General features: G+C 37.2%; 1 protein-coding gene across 7 annotated transcripts in view; it reads right to left on the bottom strand.

Moving 5' to 3' along the window:
• Nucleotides 1-1,411: 1,411 nt before the first annotated feature.
• The window catches only part of KIAA0586 (KIAA0586 ortholog), a 121,430-nt gene continuing 102,994 nt past the window's right edge, over nucleotides 1,412-19,847 (bottom strand). For all 7 annotated transcript variants that reach the window (XM_057318704.1, XM_057318705.1, XM_026480288.4 and 4 more), the window contains exon 31: nucleotides 1,412-1,754. In XM_057318704.1, coding sequence (XP_057174687.1) covers nucleotides 1,603-1,754 — 152 coding nt within the window. In that variant the 3' untranslated portion in view covers nucleotides 1,412-1,602. The remainder of the gene's footprint in view (nucleotides 1,755-19,847) is intronic.

The following is a 19,847-nucleotide window of genomic DNA, read 5'->3' as shown; positions in this document are numbered from 1 at the left end:
GCAGAGGGCCCTGCTAGAAGCTAAAAGAATTCTACATTGCTCTTGAGTAATTCTTAACTTCAAATGTACATTTTAACCACCTGGGAAGGTCTTTTTTCTTTTTTAATACCAATGCCCAGACGCTACCCCATATTGATGAGGTCAGCATCTCTGAGAATGGAACATAGGCATTTGTTGTTTCTTTTCTTTTCTTTCTTTTTTTTTTTTTTTTTTTAAGATTTTATTTATTCATTCGACAGAGACAGCCAGCGAGAGAGGGAACACAGGCAGGGGCATTTTTAAAGCTCCCAGAGGCTTTAATGTGCAGCCAGGATTGAGACCCACAAAGTAACCCAGGCAACCCAGGAAAATGCTGAGAAAAGTCCAGGATGACTGTAGTGACTGTGTATTTGAACTTCAGTTGTGACAGGAAAATATGTTCACGGAGATGAGGCGTTTTTGTTTGTATTTTTTGTTTTTTGCTAATACTAGGCTATCCTGCGTCTCACGGTGCTTACCCTCTAGTGCAAGATGCTTCAATGCCTCAGGATAATGACACCCACCATTTACTGAGCTCTTATCTGGTGCCAGGCATTGTGCTGAGCGTCACCCCCAACATTATTGATAATCCCCATTATCCTGCAAAACAAGTATTAAACCCATTTGCCCAGGCAGCCCTGAAGAAGGGGCTTATCTGCCCCCATCACAGAGCAAGGAGGTGAAGAAAATGGAACTAGAATTTCAAAGCTACACTTCTGTTTTCTTTCAATTTTATGTGTTTATGCTTTGAAAGGTAATCTAGTCACATTTCACAGGTTTGTAAAGTATAAAGGTTTATAAGGCATATATGTAAGGTATAAAAAAAATTAACCTCACTCATAATTCTTTCCTGTTACAACTGAAGTTCAAACACACAGTGGCTCCAGTCATCCTTCACTCCTATCACCTAGCCACTCGGTCCCCCTCCCTGGAGACAAGTTAGCAGTTTCGGGTTTATCCTTCCAAAGATAGTTAATGTGTCCATAAGCACATACGTGCATGTAAGTGTGTGTGTGCACACCACATATCTGGATTCCTCCCGCTACTGTAAACGATGGCAGCTATTTTGCACATGGTTTTTTCACTTTAACGACATTTCTGAGGCAATTCCACACCGACACATAAACATTTTACAATTCTTTTTTGTACTACATAGTACTCCACTGTACAGATATACCACCACTTTTTTAGTCGGTCCCTATTCACAGGCGGTGGATTGCTGCCAATTATTTGCTGTTACAAAAAAAATTGGAATCAATAGCCTTGAGCAACATCATTTCACAACTACAGACAATTAGATCCATAGAATACATTCTTAGATGTCACAAGTCATGCCCTTTCCACTACTTCATGCTGCCTCAGGATTCTAAGAAATAATTCAGACTCACGATGATCCGTATTAAATTATTTTATTTAAAAGTTTTACCTAAATACCCAAATTACGCTTTTTACTATAATAAAAAATTAGAAATTGGTTTTCAGAATGTGCTCAAAACCCCAAATAGTTTGAGATATGGTTTTATGCTTGAGAAAAATGACTTCAAAACCAATGGCACAAATGTTCAGCTGGCTCCTACTTCCCTTTCAGAAGGTATCTGGTCCTGAGGACTCCGTGTCCCCCAGGACAGTGCTAATGCTCAGAGACTGAGAACAGTCCTCCAGGTTCACTGAGGGCAGCGTCACAGACATCCTGGTGGGCGATGTCTGAGAAGTGAAGAGTGGTACCGCTGTACTACCTGCAAAAAAGGAGAAACGCATTCAGCTAAACAAGCATATTCTGAGTATTTGTATGCTTTAAACTTCCTTGAATAACATGGGGGGAGGAATTGAAACAAGGATTGCATAGGAGACCATTTCTTTTCTCAATGAGCTCGGAGCTCAGAACTTGTCGGAGATAAAATACACCTTTCTTCTTTCCACTCCCACCCCCAGACAACTATGCACAACATTTTAAAAGTATGTTATGATCTGAACATTTACGTTGCCCTCCCCAACATTCATATGTTGAAATCTTAATGCCTGATGTAATAATATTAGGAAGTGGCGCCTTCGGGAGATGCTTAGGTCGTCAGAGCAGAGCCCTCACGAACGGGATTTATCAAGGAGGCCCCTTGGAGAGCTTGCTGGCCCCTTCCACCATGTGAAGACACAGTGAGAAGGCGATGGCTGTGAACCAGGAAGAGGCGGTTTGATTTGATTTCTCCGGAACTGTGAGAAATAAAATTTCTGTTGTTTATAAGCCACCCCGTCGGCAGTATTTTGTTAGGGTAGCCCGAATGGACTAAGAGGATAAACAAATGCCAGCAGGGGTGGTACAAATCCAAATGCCGGGTAAGGGCATGTGGGGGTCAGAGCCTAGTCTGCAACCCAGACTTACCCTCTTACTGACTGTGCGACCTCGGGAAATTGTCTCACCACTCAAAATTTCAGTCCTTCCATGTTCAATGGGTTACTAGTACCTACCTTGCAGAATGTAATGAGGATACAATAGTACTGGTAAAGAGTTTGACAAGAGAGCTTAGCAGTTAGTAAGTGCTTGAAAACTCAGAGTTACCAGAACCACTAAATGGTACTATTTAATGCAGTACTAGCACTACTATCATTACCATTACCATCAAGTAAATAGCTAAGTCCGATTAAAAAACACACTGGAACAGCCCTAAAATAAGGGTTTGCTATTAAGTTACAAAAAGAACATGATTTTTTTTTTAAAGTGATATGAACCATGTGAAAACCATCTGAGGTCAAAGGTTGCCAAGGCACTTTGTCCTTTTTCCTACTTCTACAAAATGGACACTCAACTCAGGATCATGTCATTAATGCTCATTTCTGAGTGCCTAAGAGTGCTGTGCTATTAGTTAACAGAACTGATAGAAGGGAAGCAATATTAAAAGAAAAAAAAATACAGTGATCATTCAAATATCATTGACAATTGACTTTGGAAAGTATTTTTCTCTGTAAAACAGACTTTTCTTCATGATTGCTACGTTTAACCAAATACAGAAAAAAATCTCCACTCCATGATTGAGAGTAGTGGGGGGCAATAAAGAAGCCAGCCTGTGGCAGAGGAGACACAGGACAAAGTCTGGGATGAAGAATTCATTAATATGTTAAAAAGAAAAAGTTGACCATAACTGCAATCTATCTGCCTATACCCTAATTCACTTCTTTAGAAAGTTTAAAGCACACCACCTAAGAATACGAAGAATGCCAACCCGGTATTATTTAAGACTACACAAATTCCTGTTTCGGTTTTTATGGCTTTACTCTAAATACATAAGAATAATAGGCATCTTAAAAACAAATTATCTTTAACAATCTTTAAGAGATCTCTGAGTCAAGAGCCATAGTAATTTTTCTAAAACTCCTTTATACTTTTCAAGTAGTTTTCACAGTAGTAAAGTGGAAGTCTCCACTGCATTTTTACAGGGACTTCAGGAAAAGTAGATAGTTTTGGAGATTTCAATGATGACTCAATCACAGCTGTCCAAGATGATTGGATATTTGTAAAAGCCAAATTCCTTTCATATTAGGAAGTCTTATGAAGACTTAATATTATACCATTCATTTCATTACTTGTATCAATTTCATTTTCTTAATAAAAGAGGGACAGCTAATAAGATTTGGCAACATTATAGCAACATCACAAACTATAATACCACAGTATAATCTTAAGAAGAAAACAAGTCTTAGGATAATTTGAGAATAAACATCTTAAATAAGAAAAGACTTTTTGAAATTTAGCCCTGTCAGGGTATGATAAAAATTAAAATTAAGACACAGTAAGAACAGCTTTAAAAAAAGATCTTTATAGGACGTAAGCATTACTTAAATATCCTGTCACTTTGCAAAGTCATGATGCAGAGTGCACACAAAATAACCAAGAAAAGTATCCAAGATCAGAGCTTACTTCATCAATAAACACTAACATAGGGTATAACTAAGGCCAAGATCAAAATTAATTTTCAACCCATAAAAGTTCAATGTTACCTCCCCCTAATTATTAAGAAAAATTCCATTCCTTTAGTTAGTTGCCTGTCAAAAACCACACTGACACCAGATATTCTTCTTTTCTCTGTTATCTCATGTCACAAAACTGCTTTACATGTACCTTCATTTTCTATGACGTGCACTAAATTACTGATTAAATTACTCAATGATGTAAAACAAGAGCTCTAACTTTTTTTTTTGGATTTCAAAGAAATTTACAAGTCTCAGAGAACATATTAAATTCAATCACTGCAAAGTTATGCTAGTTCTCATAGTTAACGCCTTATATTTATATAGCAATTCATAATTTTGCAAAAATCTTTTCCCCATCATCTTACCTCATCCTGACAGTAATTCTGGGAGACAGACAAGGCGACTGAGGTTCAGAGACATTAAAGTGGGCTTTTCCAAAGCATACTCTCACTAGCTAAACATCCCTACAAGCCTACTGTAAGTTTGGAGCTAAGATGGTGCTAAGAGATTCACAGATGAAGAAATAGTCCTCATCCTCAAGCAGCTCATAACCTAGGAGTGGAGATAGATGTGTATAGCAATACTTAGTTGAAATGACATGGAAGTAGCAGTTGAAGTAGGATTTCAAAGGTATGGAAGGTGATAAAGGAAAAGAACAACAAAATAAAGTCAATGTAAAGTCAGTATCTTTGGGTTGTTTTTTTCTAAGTCAGTATGTTAAGGGAACTCTATTCTGATATCAAAGTACTGATTGGATTGAAGGAATGGTGAGAGAGAAGGCTGTAAAGGAAGGTCAGGGTCAAGTTCTGTAAATGATGATGAGTCACAAGAGATTCTGAACAGAGGAGTAGGATGACCAAATACATTTAAGAAGAGAGAATTCCAATAGCTGTGTACAAAATAAGGAGAGAGGAGAGAGACCTATGGAAATTGTCTGTGTAAGAACTGATGATCCTTGCCAGTGGAAACAGATTCATGGTATTCTGGGGGGAGACTCAAAACTTATAAAGAATTGAGTATGGCTCAAAATAACTGGGTTAGCTGACTGATTAGGCAGTAATAAGAATACAAACAAGTCTGAGGCTACGAGGGTATGAAGAGGTATGGAGATACTGGGATCAGTTATATACCTGATGAACGTGAAAGCCTACAAGATGTATGAATGGACCTTTCCAGCAGGTAACTGGAATCAGCTGTCAGAGACCACCAGGCAGTTTTAGAGACAAAATCAGCAGTCATCTATATAGATACAATAATTAGAGTAATGCGAACAGTGATCACCTAGGGAGAGAAAATAGGCTGAGAAGAGAAATGATGACAAAAATATGAGGAAGGACAAAGAAAGGTGAATGAAGAGAAAATAAAGAAAAACCAAAGGGAAATGTCAGAGAGATAAGTAGGAAGAGCCCCAAGAGTAAAGAGTCACACAAGGTAACAGACGGTTTTCAAAAAAAAAAAAAAAAAGACTAGTGTAATTCATCTAATTAATTCAAAACTGGTAGTTCTGAGACAACTCACTGCTTTCTGCACTATAGCAAGTACCTCCGTCACTCAAAATAAAAAAAAAACATTGCTTTTAAAGGTGGGTAAGATAAAATCCATTCATGTAATATGCAGTGGTAGGGGCACGTAAGGAGAGGGGCAGTAATGACATTTCGAGCTCAAGTCCCTTTATGATAGGTCAAGTCTAGGGTCCAAATGAGATCTGCTGTCCAGTCACTTGGGAACAGTCCCCCCCCCCCCCAAATTGTCAAAGTAAGACTTCTGGAGTTGGGCAGAGCTGGCCTCATCCATCTATCCACTCAGCAAATATCAACTGAGCACCTACTATGTGCCAGGCACTATTCCAGACTCTGGAGATATCAGCAGTAACGAAAACAAAGGCTCTGATCCCACAGCCATATATTCCAGCTGAGTGAAGGGCAAATGACAAGTAAGGAAACAAACATATAATACGTCAGGAGGCAATAACTGCTATAAAGAAAAATAGGTAAGGGGTAAAAAGGATAAGAGTGATAAGAGACTTTAGGAAAGTTATGTAACTTCTGCAAACCCTAGTTTCCTCATCCTTAAAATAAAGATAAGAGTACCTTCCTCAGGGGGTTTTTTGAGGATTAATGGCATAATGCAAATGCAGCGTTCCGTCTAATGCCAGCACACAGAAAGCACTCACAACAGATGAGCGCTTCCTTTCAGGTAACTGGAAAGGAACTATCCCAAGAGGCAATGACCCTCAGGATGGGCTGCAAAAGGTAGTCTGTGTTAGAGAGGGAAAGAATGTTTCACTGAAATATACTAAGAAAAAAAAAAACCCACAGCTCTAGAAGGCCTCCAAATAGTTATGCTATTTTAACTCAAGTAATTATGTTTTAGTCAACAAGTTAAGCCAATAAAACGCACCATTTTATCTAAAGATGTTTGTAAATGTGCATCTGGGGAAGGCTTTTTGAAGTGCTCATGTACTTTATTTTGAACAGTCATTTTGAACTTTAAACGAGGACTTTTTAGACTGGGAACATTTAAAAAAAATCTGGCAAATGAGTGTTACCAGGCAAAAAGAGTCACCTTCATATCCAGTTATGGTCCTCACAGAGTTTAATTTTTTTTTTAAAGGAAAAAGACATATCTTAATAAATCATCATCAAAGCAAATATAAATTTTCTGCCTATATTAAATGTAGTTTGATGCTTTTAAAGTTTGACTTTTTAAATTTCCACAGTCATGTCATTACTCTATGATGTAATTGTTTCAACAGCTGTTTTCAGAGTTGTTTTTTAAAAAAAGAGACCACTCCTTGATTCCATGGGTTTGCGGTACGTCATTTAACTTGGCTATGTTTAAGCCAGGATGCCACTGAGTCAGACCATGTATTTCAAACATCCTAAGACATATTTTAATATCTTTTTGGGTGTTTGAAATTCAGGTTTTTTTTTTTTTGCTTCAAAGATATTTAAAATTCATAAAGAAATTTTACATTTGATGTTAGATTTATATTACGTTTGACGTTGGATTTATAAGGTTAAGGAACAGAAAAGTTAAACTAATTTATTCTAGGGAACACAAGTAATAATATAGGATTTTTAATGTCCATTTAGATTTTGCCCGTACATTGCATGTATGTTTCTAAAAATACACATAACTTTGTAAAAGTTTTTTGGGTTTAGATCATGCATTTCATCAGCAGGTTTCAGATTGTGACTCTAACCCTCAAACACTTGGTAACTCATTATTCTATCTCTGTTATTTGCAAACTGAGAGGAATCCAAACAAAGCATTCTCTCCTCAAACAACATGAGACAAGCAGAGAAAAGAAGAAAAAGTTTCCTCAATAGCTTCGTAAAAGAGTACATTATCTCAAACTCTTCATTCAGATTAAGTAAAACGTGAGGCACACGTGATACGTACGAATTTATGGCATTCTTCTATGAGTGGATGAAAAGATAGCTGAATGACTTGAAATTGCCTGGATTTGGCATGAAATAAAAGATTGGTTTCTTATAAACTACAAATTTAAAAATGAAATCGAAAAGGAAACAAATGTAATCATCTTGAATTCACGTACATGAAGGATCTTAACCCAGGGCACATGGATGAATGGTCAGGGACCTGTGAATGCCCTGGAGAAGTATGCACATTATTTTCATGCGAGTACAGTTCGGGAGGGAGACAGATGGTCACAGCTTTCAGTGCTCTGAAGGGATCTGCGGCCCCTAAATACTTCAGAATCACTGACTTAAAAGGATAGCCCAGCCCCACGTGCAAGTGAGTCACATTCTCTGAGCTGTGCTTCCAGCAGCAGTGGTGAAACAGGAATTCCTGTCCTGTCAAGTGCGGATGCCTTGTTCTCGAAGATGATTTGGTCATTTGCACTTACCAAACTGCATTGTAATTATTTGTTTATGTGTCTGTCACTTGCTCTAACCAAGATACTCTGTAAGAGCATGGACTGGGACTTAGAGTCTTTGCTGTCTGACCAGGACAGTAGGTACACAGGAAGCCACTGTGACCTTATCATCTCAATCGTTATTTGCTTGTGGGTCTGTTCCTATTAACTACGTGCTGCAGGAGGACAGTGACTTTGTCTTATTTACCTCTGCATTCTGCAAGGTTTTAGCACAATGGTGAGCACACAGTGGGCCTTGAAATGGCTGCTGAACCGAACTGATCTGCTTGCACCTCCAGGGTCTGTGGTTTTTCACAGCTAACAGCCTGCTTAGAGTCTCGTTGACCAGATCCTGTCTTTAAAATCAGCCCTGAGTTCCAGCCACGCAGTTGTTTCCCAGCTGTCTGTGAAACTGTTACAGTACTTCAGCTGTATTTTATTGAGTTCTTGAAGCATTTTTCCTGTCCACCCTGGGCTCATCTACTCTTGCTTTAATTCCTTGTTTAAGCAGCTGCTAAACTATCCTGCTGTAGTCAATTCTCCTCACATACTTAACCCGGCCCTGCAGATTTTGCAACATCAGAGCTTCAGTGTTTGAGGACAAATACAAGTCTTGATGAAGAAGGTGCCTAGTCATTTGATGTCAAGTACAGTATGCAATACTTTATTTACCTCTGCTTTCCAGATTAGTCACTACTAAATGTTTCTTTCCTTACTTTCATGTTTAAGAGGGTGATTTAAAATGTTACTATAGTCTCATTCCAAAATATGTTTTAGACCTACAAATCCTATTGCATTTTTTAAGTTTACTATTGCTTCTGTTTTTAAAATGAGTTGACAAGTGCTTATTTTGAAATGTGTAATTTAGGATAAAAATAAAGCAGTTCCTATAGGAAGAATAAATGTATTGGCACCTGTAAAAACAACTCCAATTCTTTCTCCTCTAAAAGGCAATAGTTAATGTGAAAGGTTTGTTTCTTCTTATGCCAGGTTCCAGCTGCTTCACTTTGTTTAAAACTGACTTCAAAGTTTAAACACTGTCCTGTCCCAACAAATAACCTCCCCCAGATGGAATTATCTTGAGTACTATCCTCATTGCTCTGAATACCACACCTGCAGCCTTTTAATTCAACATTTTATAAACTTTCCAAAAGGAAATGAAACATTTTTTTCTGTCCCCTAACTTATGCTTTATGGAGAGCTGGAGTTTACTGTATGGAGTTCCATTACTTGGGTGAGTTTATAGATATTTTAGAAGAACTTAAAAAGTATAATTAGTATCTCTACTGTGCTGATCATTATCAAAGAAATTACAAGAAAATGAAAAATCTGAATAGTTGCAAGTTCAACAACTTTTTTTTTTTTATTTTAAGTAGGCTCCATGCCCAGTGTGGGGCTTGAATTCATGACCCTGAGATCAAGAGCCGCATGCTCTACCGGATGAGCCAGCCAGGCACCCCTCAACAACTTTAAAAGTAAAAATCTTACCTGTAAATACAGACTCGAGCTACAGCTTGGGCTCGGTTTGTGTTCGATCCATATCACCTGATGAAGCTACGTTGAGATTTTTTTTTCCATGAGAAAATCAGTTAAGCCTAGAAATACCCATGATTCATTCCTATTCACTAAAAAGAACACAAACTACATGCACTCCCACAGTTACTCTCATAAAACCAAGTAAACAGAAGCCTGATCTAATGGCCTTAATAAAAAGGAAGTCAAACAGCTGAATTTTAATGACTACCCATAGGAAAATACTTTACTCAATGGATTATTATCTTTAGGCATCAAAAATTAAGGAAAGGGGGAAACAAAGAATCATCAGATAATTTGCAATTTGTGTTAAATAAAAGAAACTCACGGACCATTTCTTTCAAGGTTAAAAGTTTTCACAGATTCCCTTACTTAAGGATTTAATCATTACAAGAAGTGTAGAATCTCCCTTCACCCTGGGTCAGACGGGGGCATATTACCCAACACCATCTACATGAAGCAACCAATAAAGTTGTCAGAGAACCACAAAAAAGCACTATACTGTCAAACCAAAGCCCATCTTAATATTAAGATGAAACAGACTGGGGAAAACCTCTCTGGCTAGGGAATGACGAAGTAGAGAAAAGTTAACTGAAGAGAGAAACTTATAGCACATGTGGTTCTCCAGCCAACAGGACACCCCACGGAGCAGAGGCGTGTGCCCACGTTAATGGTGCACTCTTACTCTGTGCTCCGAAATGCAGTCAGTCACTGACTGTCAATATCTGTCGTTTTAAACAAATTCTTCGGGCAGAACAATTTGGAAAAAAATGTAAAGGATGGTAGAATCGGTATTTTCTGATGTTCTCTAAGATAAAAATCAGGCTTCTCTCAAGTTTCCCTTATTTCACAAAAATTTCAGGTGGATGTGGAAGAAGATATGTAAATGAACATAATTTGAAGCATTACATCATTCACTTAACTGAGCAATGGGTTCTCACTGGTGACAAAGGCTCATGTTAAGCTATTATCATTATACTGTTGGAAACCTAAAAATGAAATATGTTAAAGAATTAAATGCAATCTAAATTAAGAAAAAAGCTTAAAAAGAATAGTTTTAGAAGAAAATACAGTTTTCTAAAGGTAAGCTTGGAGGCAAATATAAGTTACTTATTATATACTGAGTCTGCAAATAGACCAAAATTAAACATCTAACCTTGATACTGTTTTTAAAAAGCCTTTAAATGCATTCAAAGTGCTTACTATCATGTTACTATATGAGACACTATCTATGTTCACTTCCTACTCTGCCTCTAAGTTTCTTAGAGTTAGAGAGGAAAAGGGTACCGCTTGCCTCTCTACAGCCACCTTTCCAGTTCTACACAGCACCTATAGTACAAAGGTGGACACGACAGTATCAGTCAGTCCCACCACAGAGGCCCCTTCCAATGAAGAACCTTTTCTACGGGGGGCAGGGGCGGCTAGGGGAGCAATTAAAATTAAGTGGCAGCCCAGTCTGAAGTGATTGCTTCAAAGCCCAGAATTTAAACGTATCTACTGTGTTACAGTAAGAAATAAGCAACGTCATCCCCTTTCATATTAAACAAAACTGGGTGGAAACTAAGAAAAGAAAAAGAAAACCTACCTTAGGTCTAGCTAGGATTCAGTTAAAATTTTTCATGTGTCCATCATTACTAGATGAGGTGTTGTGAAGACCACAAAGAATAAGACACTGTCTTAATCCTCTAACTGTGAAGATAAAGCTAACCCAGAGCAGACTGACAGCAGTGAGCAAATCTTCCAATTAATGCGCCTGTTCCGCCTCAAACATAAGAGAGTTTGAAGACTAACAATTCATTGAGCTCTCTGCCTTTTAGCATCATACCACTTCTAGATGTTAATGTTTCCTTCCTGGAACTCACATTCTTCTTCTATTCTTGGTAACTTCTCTTTGCCTCTTCTTGTTCTATTGCCTTCTTTTTTTTATCCTCTTTAGAAGGTGCTGTATATTATACCTGGCTGGCTTCGGAGAAAGGAGCTGTGAAACCTTTTCTAAACCAGTGATTTTCAACAGAAGGTTGGAGTAGGGAGAGGGGAGAGTCTGAATCACTTCTGGGGTTTTTTTCAAACTAACAAGGGCTCCCCCTTCCATTCTGATAGGCCCACATTCTAAAGGGGGTGTATCCCCCAGTGGGACCTGCTGCTATAATGAAACACTCTTCTAAATTCATAACAACCTAAACGTGAATTTTAAACACTGCATTTTCTTTGGAATAAAAAAGGAGCATGTTTTCTCTAATATTCAGATTTTTTGCTTAATAAAGGTATTTTCTTAAAACTTTCAAAAATGATGGCTTTAAAAAAACACAACGGCTTATTTCTGCTTTATTAAAACAATGAATTTTAACTCAAAAAATGACAACGATTTTATTACTCCAAAGCATACTTTAGTCATCTCTTTATATCTAACAAAGCTGCATTATCAGTAAAAACATCTAAATTGAAATAATGTGCTAAATCTGTTATTATTTTAAGATGTGCCTTCGATAAGCCATTTTCATAGGCTGAAGTGATTTACTGCAATGCTGGATTTTCACAAAGGACAAGAAAATGGGGGCACCCGGCTAGCTTAGTTGGTAGAACATATGACTCTTAATCTCAGGGTTGTGAGTTCGAGCCCCATGTTGGGTGTAGAGATTACTCAAAAATAAAATCTAAAAACAAAAGGTTTCCCTCCACCATCCTTCCTTATTTTCCCTAAGATGCCTAATTCAGTTCTTTATGTATGCTTGCTCAAGAAATATCCAGCTGACCAATGTTTCTGAACCTTTATATCAAACGGATATACTACTCTGTGATCTTTTACAGGTCCTTTTCTGGAAAAAACACCCACTTTTTTCTATTCCATTCTACACTGTAGTATGTAAGATTAAAAAAAAGTTGCAAGTAACTGACAACCAGACACTCCTTTAGAATCATCTGGAAGCTCACAGTTAAGAGCACAGACTTGGAAGCTAAACTGCCTAATGCAAATCACAGTGCCGACAGAAATGAGCTGTGAGACCTAGGAGAAATACCACCACTTTGTGGAATGTCACCATTTTGTGCTCCAATTTCCTCTTCTACCTCATAGTTTCTTATGATCACTAACAGAGACAATATATGTAAATAACTCTAAGTTATTTACATATACATTTATTACTCAATATATGGTAGTTTTATTCTTTTGTAGCTTGTGATTATTTTCTAACTTTTCCCAACTTACAAAAAATTCTTCTTGTTAGGCAAAATTTTCAAAATATTTTTGTACAGGGAGACCTTTTGTTGAGGAGAAAAATACTGCTCACATGTTACCAAGGGAGAGCTACAAGGGATCTCAGAGATCATCTTTTCCTTACTAATAAGGAAGTCAAGATTCAGAAAGGTTCACTGACAAATCAATGTGACATATTAATAATATTAATAGTAGGGACTAAAGCCCATAGCAAACAGTTCTTTCCCCACCTCCTAACTTTTTCAGACTCTTCTACTCTAGGATATGTCTTCAGATACAGAGACCTGTAGGAACAATCAGAAATTATCTGTTCTACTTTTTAAAAAATTATCAAGGAAGGAAATACAGTATAATGTTTAAGAGTACAGCCTCTGCTTTCAGAGTTGGGCTACATTTGATTCCCAGCTCTGTCAAGAACTAGCTCCATATCCTTGGGCAAAGTACATAACCTCACCAAGCCTCATGTTTCTCAAATGGAAAATGAGAATATTGTCATCTACCTAGTTGGGTTAATTATGGATCTTAGCGAAGTATATCACATACAGGAAATATACAGAGACGGCAGCTATTACGTGTTGATGTTATTATAAACATAAACAAAACTCTACCAAAACTGGGAGAGAGTCTAGATTTCTGTAATAATTTCTCCCAACAGTAAAAAAAAAAAAAAAAAAAAAGCCACTATCTCAATATTAGAGTTGTCTATTGTCATTTATTCCTGTAACTAGTGGCTGGCTCATAATCACACTTGCTGGGTGAGGGGGTTTACTGAAAGGGTGAGTACTATACTCTGCAGGTGAGGATTAAAGCAGCAAACACAACCTATACCCTGGCCAACATGATTTGAAAACTGCTTATCAAGCTTGTTGACTCGTATTTCCTCATCCTACTGCTCAAAATGAAGAGAAACAATACTTACTGGATTTAAGTCAAAGGATGAGAAGAAAAAATTTCCAAACATTTGATCCATGAATTTCTATGGAAATTAGGAATGGGTAACAATGGCTAAAAATTCATTCATTCATTCATTCATTCATTCATTTATAATTTATTTATTGAGTCATAAATTACCTACAACTATAACCTATCCTTTTACCTTTACCACAAAAGACAAAAGTGTTATCTTTTATTTAAATGTTTAAAGATATCACAAAATCAAAACAAGTGATCTGAGATTTGGAAATGGAATCCAAGGCTGGGAAAGCAGGGATACTGCTGAAAAAGCATTAAATGAGGGCACACGAGGTTGCTGGGATTGTACTATTTGTACACCATGCTTCTTCCAAACACTTACCTTATTTTAATACTTTAGCTTTTTATTTTAAATGGTCATTCAAAATCTTGTAGCTATATGGTGCCAATATGAAAGGAGGCTATGTTGTAGGATCTCAAAAAGTGGTATTTAAAAGGATAGCAACCTGGGCTTTACAATGTTTGTCCTCTTGTTTAAAAAATTTTTTGTATCAGCTTGAAAGTTTATCTTTTGGTTTTTAATACTATCCTTGGTAAGAATCACCAGAATAGCAATACTAAAATCTATAAATTGTTATATTATTATTTTAAACCAATTCTCTACGGATTATTTAAGAAAACTGCACAGTACTATAGGGCTGTTAACTGTAAAACAAGGATATAAAGATGAAGGCTCCTAATAATACATTTTTTTAGCCCACAAAATAAGAGTTTTTAAATGGTTTCCATTCAGAATATGAAACAAAAGTTAATAAGGAGAAATAAAAAACTAGTAACACTTAGAATACCTGGATCTTTTATACCAATTTGAGTTCGCTGGGGAAAAAAGGAACATTATTAGAGTAGTTAAAAATATATAAAAATAAATTAACACCTTTGAAATAAATAATCTGGCCAGATTAAGAAATTACTCTTCGGCTGCATATCTAATAGGTATACAAGTTTCTCCAATAATAGCATTTTAGAAATAGTATCTTGGCAGGATAAAAGCTTACACTCAACTGCCAAGAAGCTGATTGGTAATTCAGAAAATGGATGACCCACCTACCCTGAATGCAGACCAAGCTTTAATTGACTAACGTACATTTAATTACTGAAGCTCATTACAAACCATTTAAGTACTTGAATGTATTGCTGTGTGGTGTTATGACAAAGAGTCCCTGCCTTTTCGGGGCAGGAATGTCTAGAGGAACATTCCAGTATTACAATTTGTTTGAGAACTGAGAGAGTTGATGTTTTAGTAGACAACTTTATCTACAACGCACTTCCTGTTGGTTGACTAGCCTGTGATACAGCTACTAAAACAGATTCCTCTCAGACAATTCTTTATAAAAGCATGTCATAACGGTTTGAAAACTAAAGGAATCTTAAAAATCACACCAGGTTTGCCTCGTGAAAGAAGCCATACATTCTGTATGATTTCACTTATTTACAGTAAAAACAAAAACAAAAACAAGAGAACTAATCACAGAGCAGTGGTGATGGCTGCAGGGTGGAGGCTGTAACAAAGGCAGCACAAGGGGGCTTGGGGCGCTGGCTCTTTCTCGAGCTGGCCATGGGATAGACCAGTGAGCTCAGTTTGCGAAAATTCTTTCAGCTGTACACCCATGATATGTGTACTCATCTATATGTATATTATTACACTTCCGTAGAAAGTTGAAATTGAAAAAAAACAACAGATGAGTTTCAGCAATTGCAAGGTGCTTCCTTTACAGTTTTGAACTGTTTTCCGATGACTGAAACAGCCAAATAACTAACTTTACTAGCCTTTAACATCAAGTGAATAGTTGCTAAGTCACAGGCCATACTGCTAACGACAAAGACAAATTCCTTTCTATTTCTTTCCTTAAAATCTTCAAATACCAGAGAGCTGAAATTATTCAAAAGCAGAAAGTGAGTTGTTGTTGTTGTTGTTGTTGCTTTACTTTGACTCTACAGGACTTCTTACTTAGAGGATACTTGATGCTCTGTGACAAGCAGCCACTCAATTTCTTTGAAATCACAAACTAATATCATTTTACCTAACCTTGAAAGCATTTCTAAAATATTAATACATTCTACAAAAGTCACTTAATTCTTTTTGGTGCCAAAAAGTTTTGCTGTTTCACGTTACGAAGCAATGACATCAGAGCTATGTTTAAACTCCACTCTCCTTCAACAGTAACTCGTACAACTTTAATTACATAAGGCCACAGCACAGACTGCTGCAGAAGGTCACCACTATCACATTCTCACAAGTGACGCTTGGCGGCTAACAAAGCGGAAGGCAAAGGAACTCCCTAATAGTTACTAAGCAGTTTGAACCCAGGCGCTTCTATAGTTCACGTACAGAAGATCCATCTTCCCAGATGGAAATCATTCCTAAATATGAAAACTCTCAAATTACACCCTGTGACTACCACTACAATCACACTGTATTATTTGTGTGGCTTTCATAGTGGATTTTGCCATATCTAGCCATTCCTAACTAAATTTGGAAACAAAAATTAAATGTGACATTGGGACCAGTTTACTTCCCCAAGGCCTGGTAACTTTTGAAAGAGAGTGAAAGAATGAAAAATGAGCTTTCAAATCCAGGAAGCCACTAGAAAACAAGAACACCACCATTCCATATCCTAAAATTAGAGCTCTAAAGATTTTCTGTTGACTAGTAAGTTTTGGGTGTGAGGGGGTTGGGGGTAGACTTCTGCTCACTGTACACACGACACCAATGGGAATAAGGGCCAGTCCAAGTTCTCTGTTACCATTACTCTGGGTAATAGTTCCAAGCTGTGAGACACAGCTGTATAGGCCTGCCAGCAAGGCCATCGCAGCCGTGTGCTTTGATAGCGTGGGGCCCTGAAGTGTCAGGATATAGAGAAGGCAGCAGTTGTTGGCTGTGAAAACAGTCTGATACAAACCAGATGGGAACTTACTAGATGGGCAACACAAAGGAAAACAATTGGCTCATTCAACAAAGTCAGATCCCTGCCCAGAGAATTCAGGGAAGACAATAACAGTCACCAAGAGTTGATGCAAACAAGAAACAGCCATGTGGTTACAGTTTCAAGAATTGTTTTTCCTCAGACTAAACAAAGTTTTGATTTCTAATTCTTGCATTCATTAATTGTAGTTTGGTGGACAAGCCCTTCTGTCAAATATTTCATTTATATAACATATACTTTTGTGACACCTGGAGAAATATAGTGGGACCTAGAAACTAATTTTGTGCTGTTTCCCATAAAGTGTTATGAACATAGGCTATGCTCTTCCAAGAAACCGGAAAACTTAGAAAATGATCGATCATGCTGACGCAGTAATTAGAAAACACCCCACATAATATTTCCAGGACTTCCTAAGTCTGATCTGTTGCAATGTAGGCAGAATGACACAAAAGGCAAGAATCACGAGGCTCTCGGAACTACATTTCTACTTAAATTATGTTTTCTGACTTCACTACATGGGAAGTATTATGGCAATTATATTCATCGGAAAAAAGTGCCAGCATTTTCCCTAACTAAAAAACTCTCACACGCTAAAAAGTTCCCGTCCATTTGGAGTTGACAAGTACAACCAAGATTAACAATTAGGTTTTAGGATACTTTTTGGCAATAATTCCTTATCAAGGAAACTGAAAATAATAGCATTTTCATGTATACATTTGAACATATTTTATGATTAAGTAATCCTATTTTGTTTTGTGCATTTATCATAATAAAAATAATAATGAGGTTTCTTAAAAGAGAAGAGATGTAGCTGCAGAATTGTGAAGATTATTGTGGCACTTGAGACACAGCTCAGGTTTCGCAGTTTGCACTGCTGCGTTGGCCAGATGATCTTCATGACTCCTCCCCCCTAAAACTGAGGTCCAACACTTACAGACAGCTTTCCTGTTGCATTAGACCTTTCATCCCTTGCAAGGTAATTCTGAAATAACCCAGAGAATCAAAAGTAGAGTAACAACTCTGGTGTGTGGATTGATTCAGTCATAAGCATTTCCAGCCCTAAGCGGTTCCCTCTGCACTCTGCGGCACATCCGCACACACTCAGACACCCTTTTTTTTTTTCCAAAGTCTAAATTAGTGTGCAGCAACAGTGCTGGATAATTGACCGTTTTGACTAAATTTAATCATCAAATCCAAGAAATCAGTCTGTGCTTATATTATAAGCTACACTTCCCTGTAAAAAGTAGGAAGGGAAAAACTTAAAAAGTGTTATTTATTGAAATTAAGAATAAATGTGTCACTCATCAAGGAATCAATTCTGTTAAGTCTGTTAAAAGTTTTTCTCAGCACATGGAATCAACTCTTACAAAACAATTAACAAAGGCAGTTTGTCTTGGATTTATCAGTAAGTGTATTTGTTAGACTTTGGGTTAACTTATGAAAAAAAGAGTTGGTATCATTTCTATTATTAGGCATACTGATAATTATTTACATACTTCTTCAGAAACTGCCCATTTCTACCTTGGTGGGATATATATATACATATATATATATATATATATATATGTATATATATATCATCTCTATCTATCTATCTATCTATCTAAATATCAATCTAATGAACTGGAATAAATTTTATAAGAAAAAAACAACTATGGGGCGCCTGGGTGGCTCAGTCGTTGAGTGTCTGCCTTCGGCTCAGGGCGTGATCCTGGCGTTATGGGATCGAGCCCCACATCAGGCACCTCCACTGGGAGCCTGCTTCTTCCTCTCCCACTCCCCCTGCTTGTGTTCCCTCTCTCTCTGGCTGTCTCTCTCTCTGTCAAATAAATAAATAAAAAAAAAATCTTAAAAAAAAAAAAAAAAAAGAAAGAAAAAAACAACTAAATGCATATAATAAGTTTTATCTCATAAACAGATCTTGATATGATTTCAGAGAATAAGACAAAGGACAAATCACACAGAACCTTTTAGGTCACAGTGAGCAGTCTGGACCTTATTCTGATGCAAAAAGAAGTCTTAGAGGTGTTTTGAGCAGGGAGTCATGTGATCTGATTCATAGTTTTAAAAGATCACTCTTGCTCTGGCTAGATAGTATACAAGAGGGGGAGCAAAAATGTATATAGGAGAGACCAGTTGAGAAACTTCTCAAGATAATATTAAGTTTGAAAAATATTATGCTTAAAAAATCAACTGCACACCTACAGAAGGTAGGAAACTTAGCTTGATATCAAGTCACTGAAAAATACTTTGGTCAGTTTCATTAGAACACTGAAAACCACAGTATCGAGCGATAGTGTTTAATAACTTCTATAAACATTGGGATAATCTAAGAGTAGTGAGACTACTTAACCTCTCTGAGCCTCTGTTTTCCCATCTGTATAATAAAACCAACAACAACAGCAATAAAAACATCTGTACATACTCACAAGTTTGCTGTGAAAATGAAAGTTACACTACATGAGAGTTCTTTGTAAGCTGTAAAGCATTTGGCAAGTGTTGGTTTCATTGTTTTATGTTTGGGGAGAAACGGATCTACCATACTCGGTAACAACTCTGTTCTGTCCTAGAGTACCTAACTCTATGCAAGATATACTGACTGGGGTATGGACAAACTAGTAAAGAGCTTGGAAACAATATAATATAAGGAAGAGTAAAAGGAACATAACATGCAGACTTTGGGTTATGATTGCTGCCATCAAATATTTGAAACACTGTCCCATTGAGAGACCTGTTTCTAACACCCAGCAGGGAAGAACTAGAACCAACAATGAGAAGTTATGCAGAGGCAGATGTTAACATAGAAAGAATGATTAGTGCTTTCCAGCCATAAGATGTATAGCCAACTAGCATGTTCCTTAAACTGTGGGGTGATCATCTATTGGGTCTAATTTCCCTTTTGCTGGCTCCCTCTCCTTTCTCTAGCCTTAAATCTTGACAGTGTCCGGGATCTTAAACCTGGGATGTTTCTCTTCCCTTTCTATACTCAGTCCTAAGGTGATCTCATCCATACCCACAGCTTAAAATAGCATCCACACTGTCAACTCTCAGATTTATATCCCTGGTCCCATCCTCTTCCCTGAGCTTTGAATAACAGACTGTCTGATTCTTCACTTGAAAATCTATTAGGCTTCTCAAACTTCACGTGCCCTACACAGAATGACTGATTTCCCCTTCCGTCTTTCCAGTAAATGGCACCATCCTTCACCCAGTAACTTTCAGAAACTTAGGAGTAATTAATCCTTGCCTGTGCTTTCTATTACATGCCACATCTAATTCACTTTAATAATTTTTGAAGTGAACTCATTCTTTAGCAACTCTATCAGGTATACCATCAACA

This window comes from Ursus arctos, unplaced genomic scaffold (genome assembly GCF_023065955.2).
Source record: "Ursus arctos isolate Adak ecotype North America unplaced genomic scaffold, UrsArc2.0 scaffold_25, whole genome shotgun sequence".
Lineage (NCBI taxonomy): Eukaryota > Metazoa > Chordata > Mammalia > Carnivora > Ursidae > Ursus > Ursus arctos.
The sequence above is the reverse complement of the archived record's forward strand: the minus strand, read 5'-3'. Positions and strand labels throughout refer to the sequence as shown.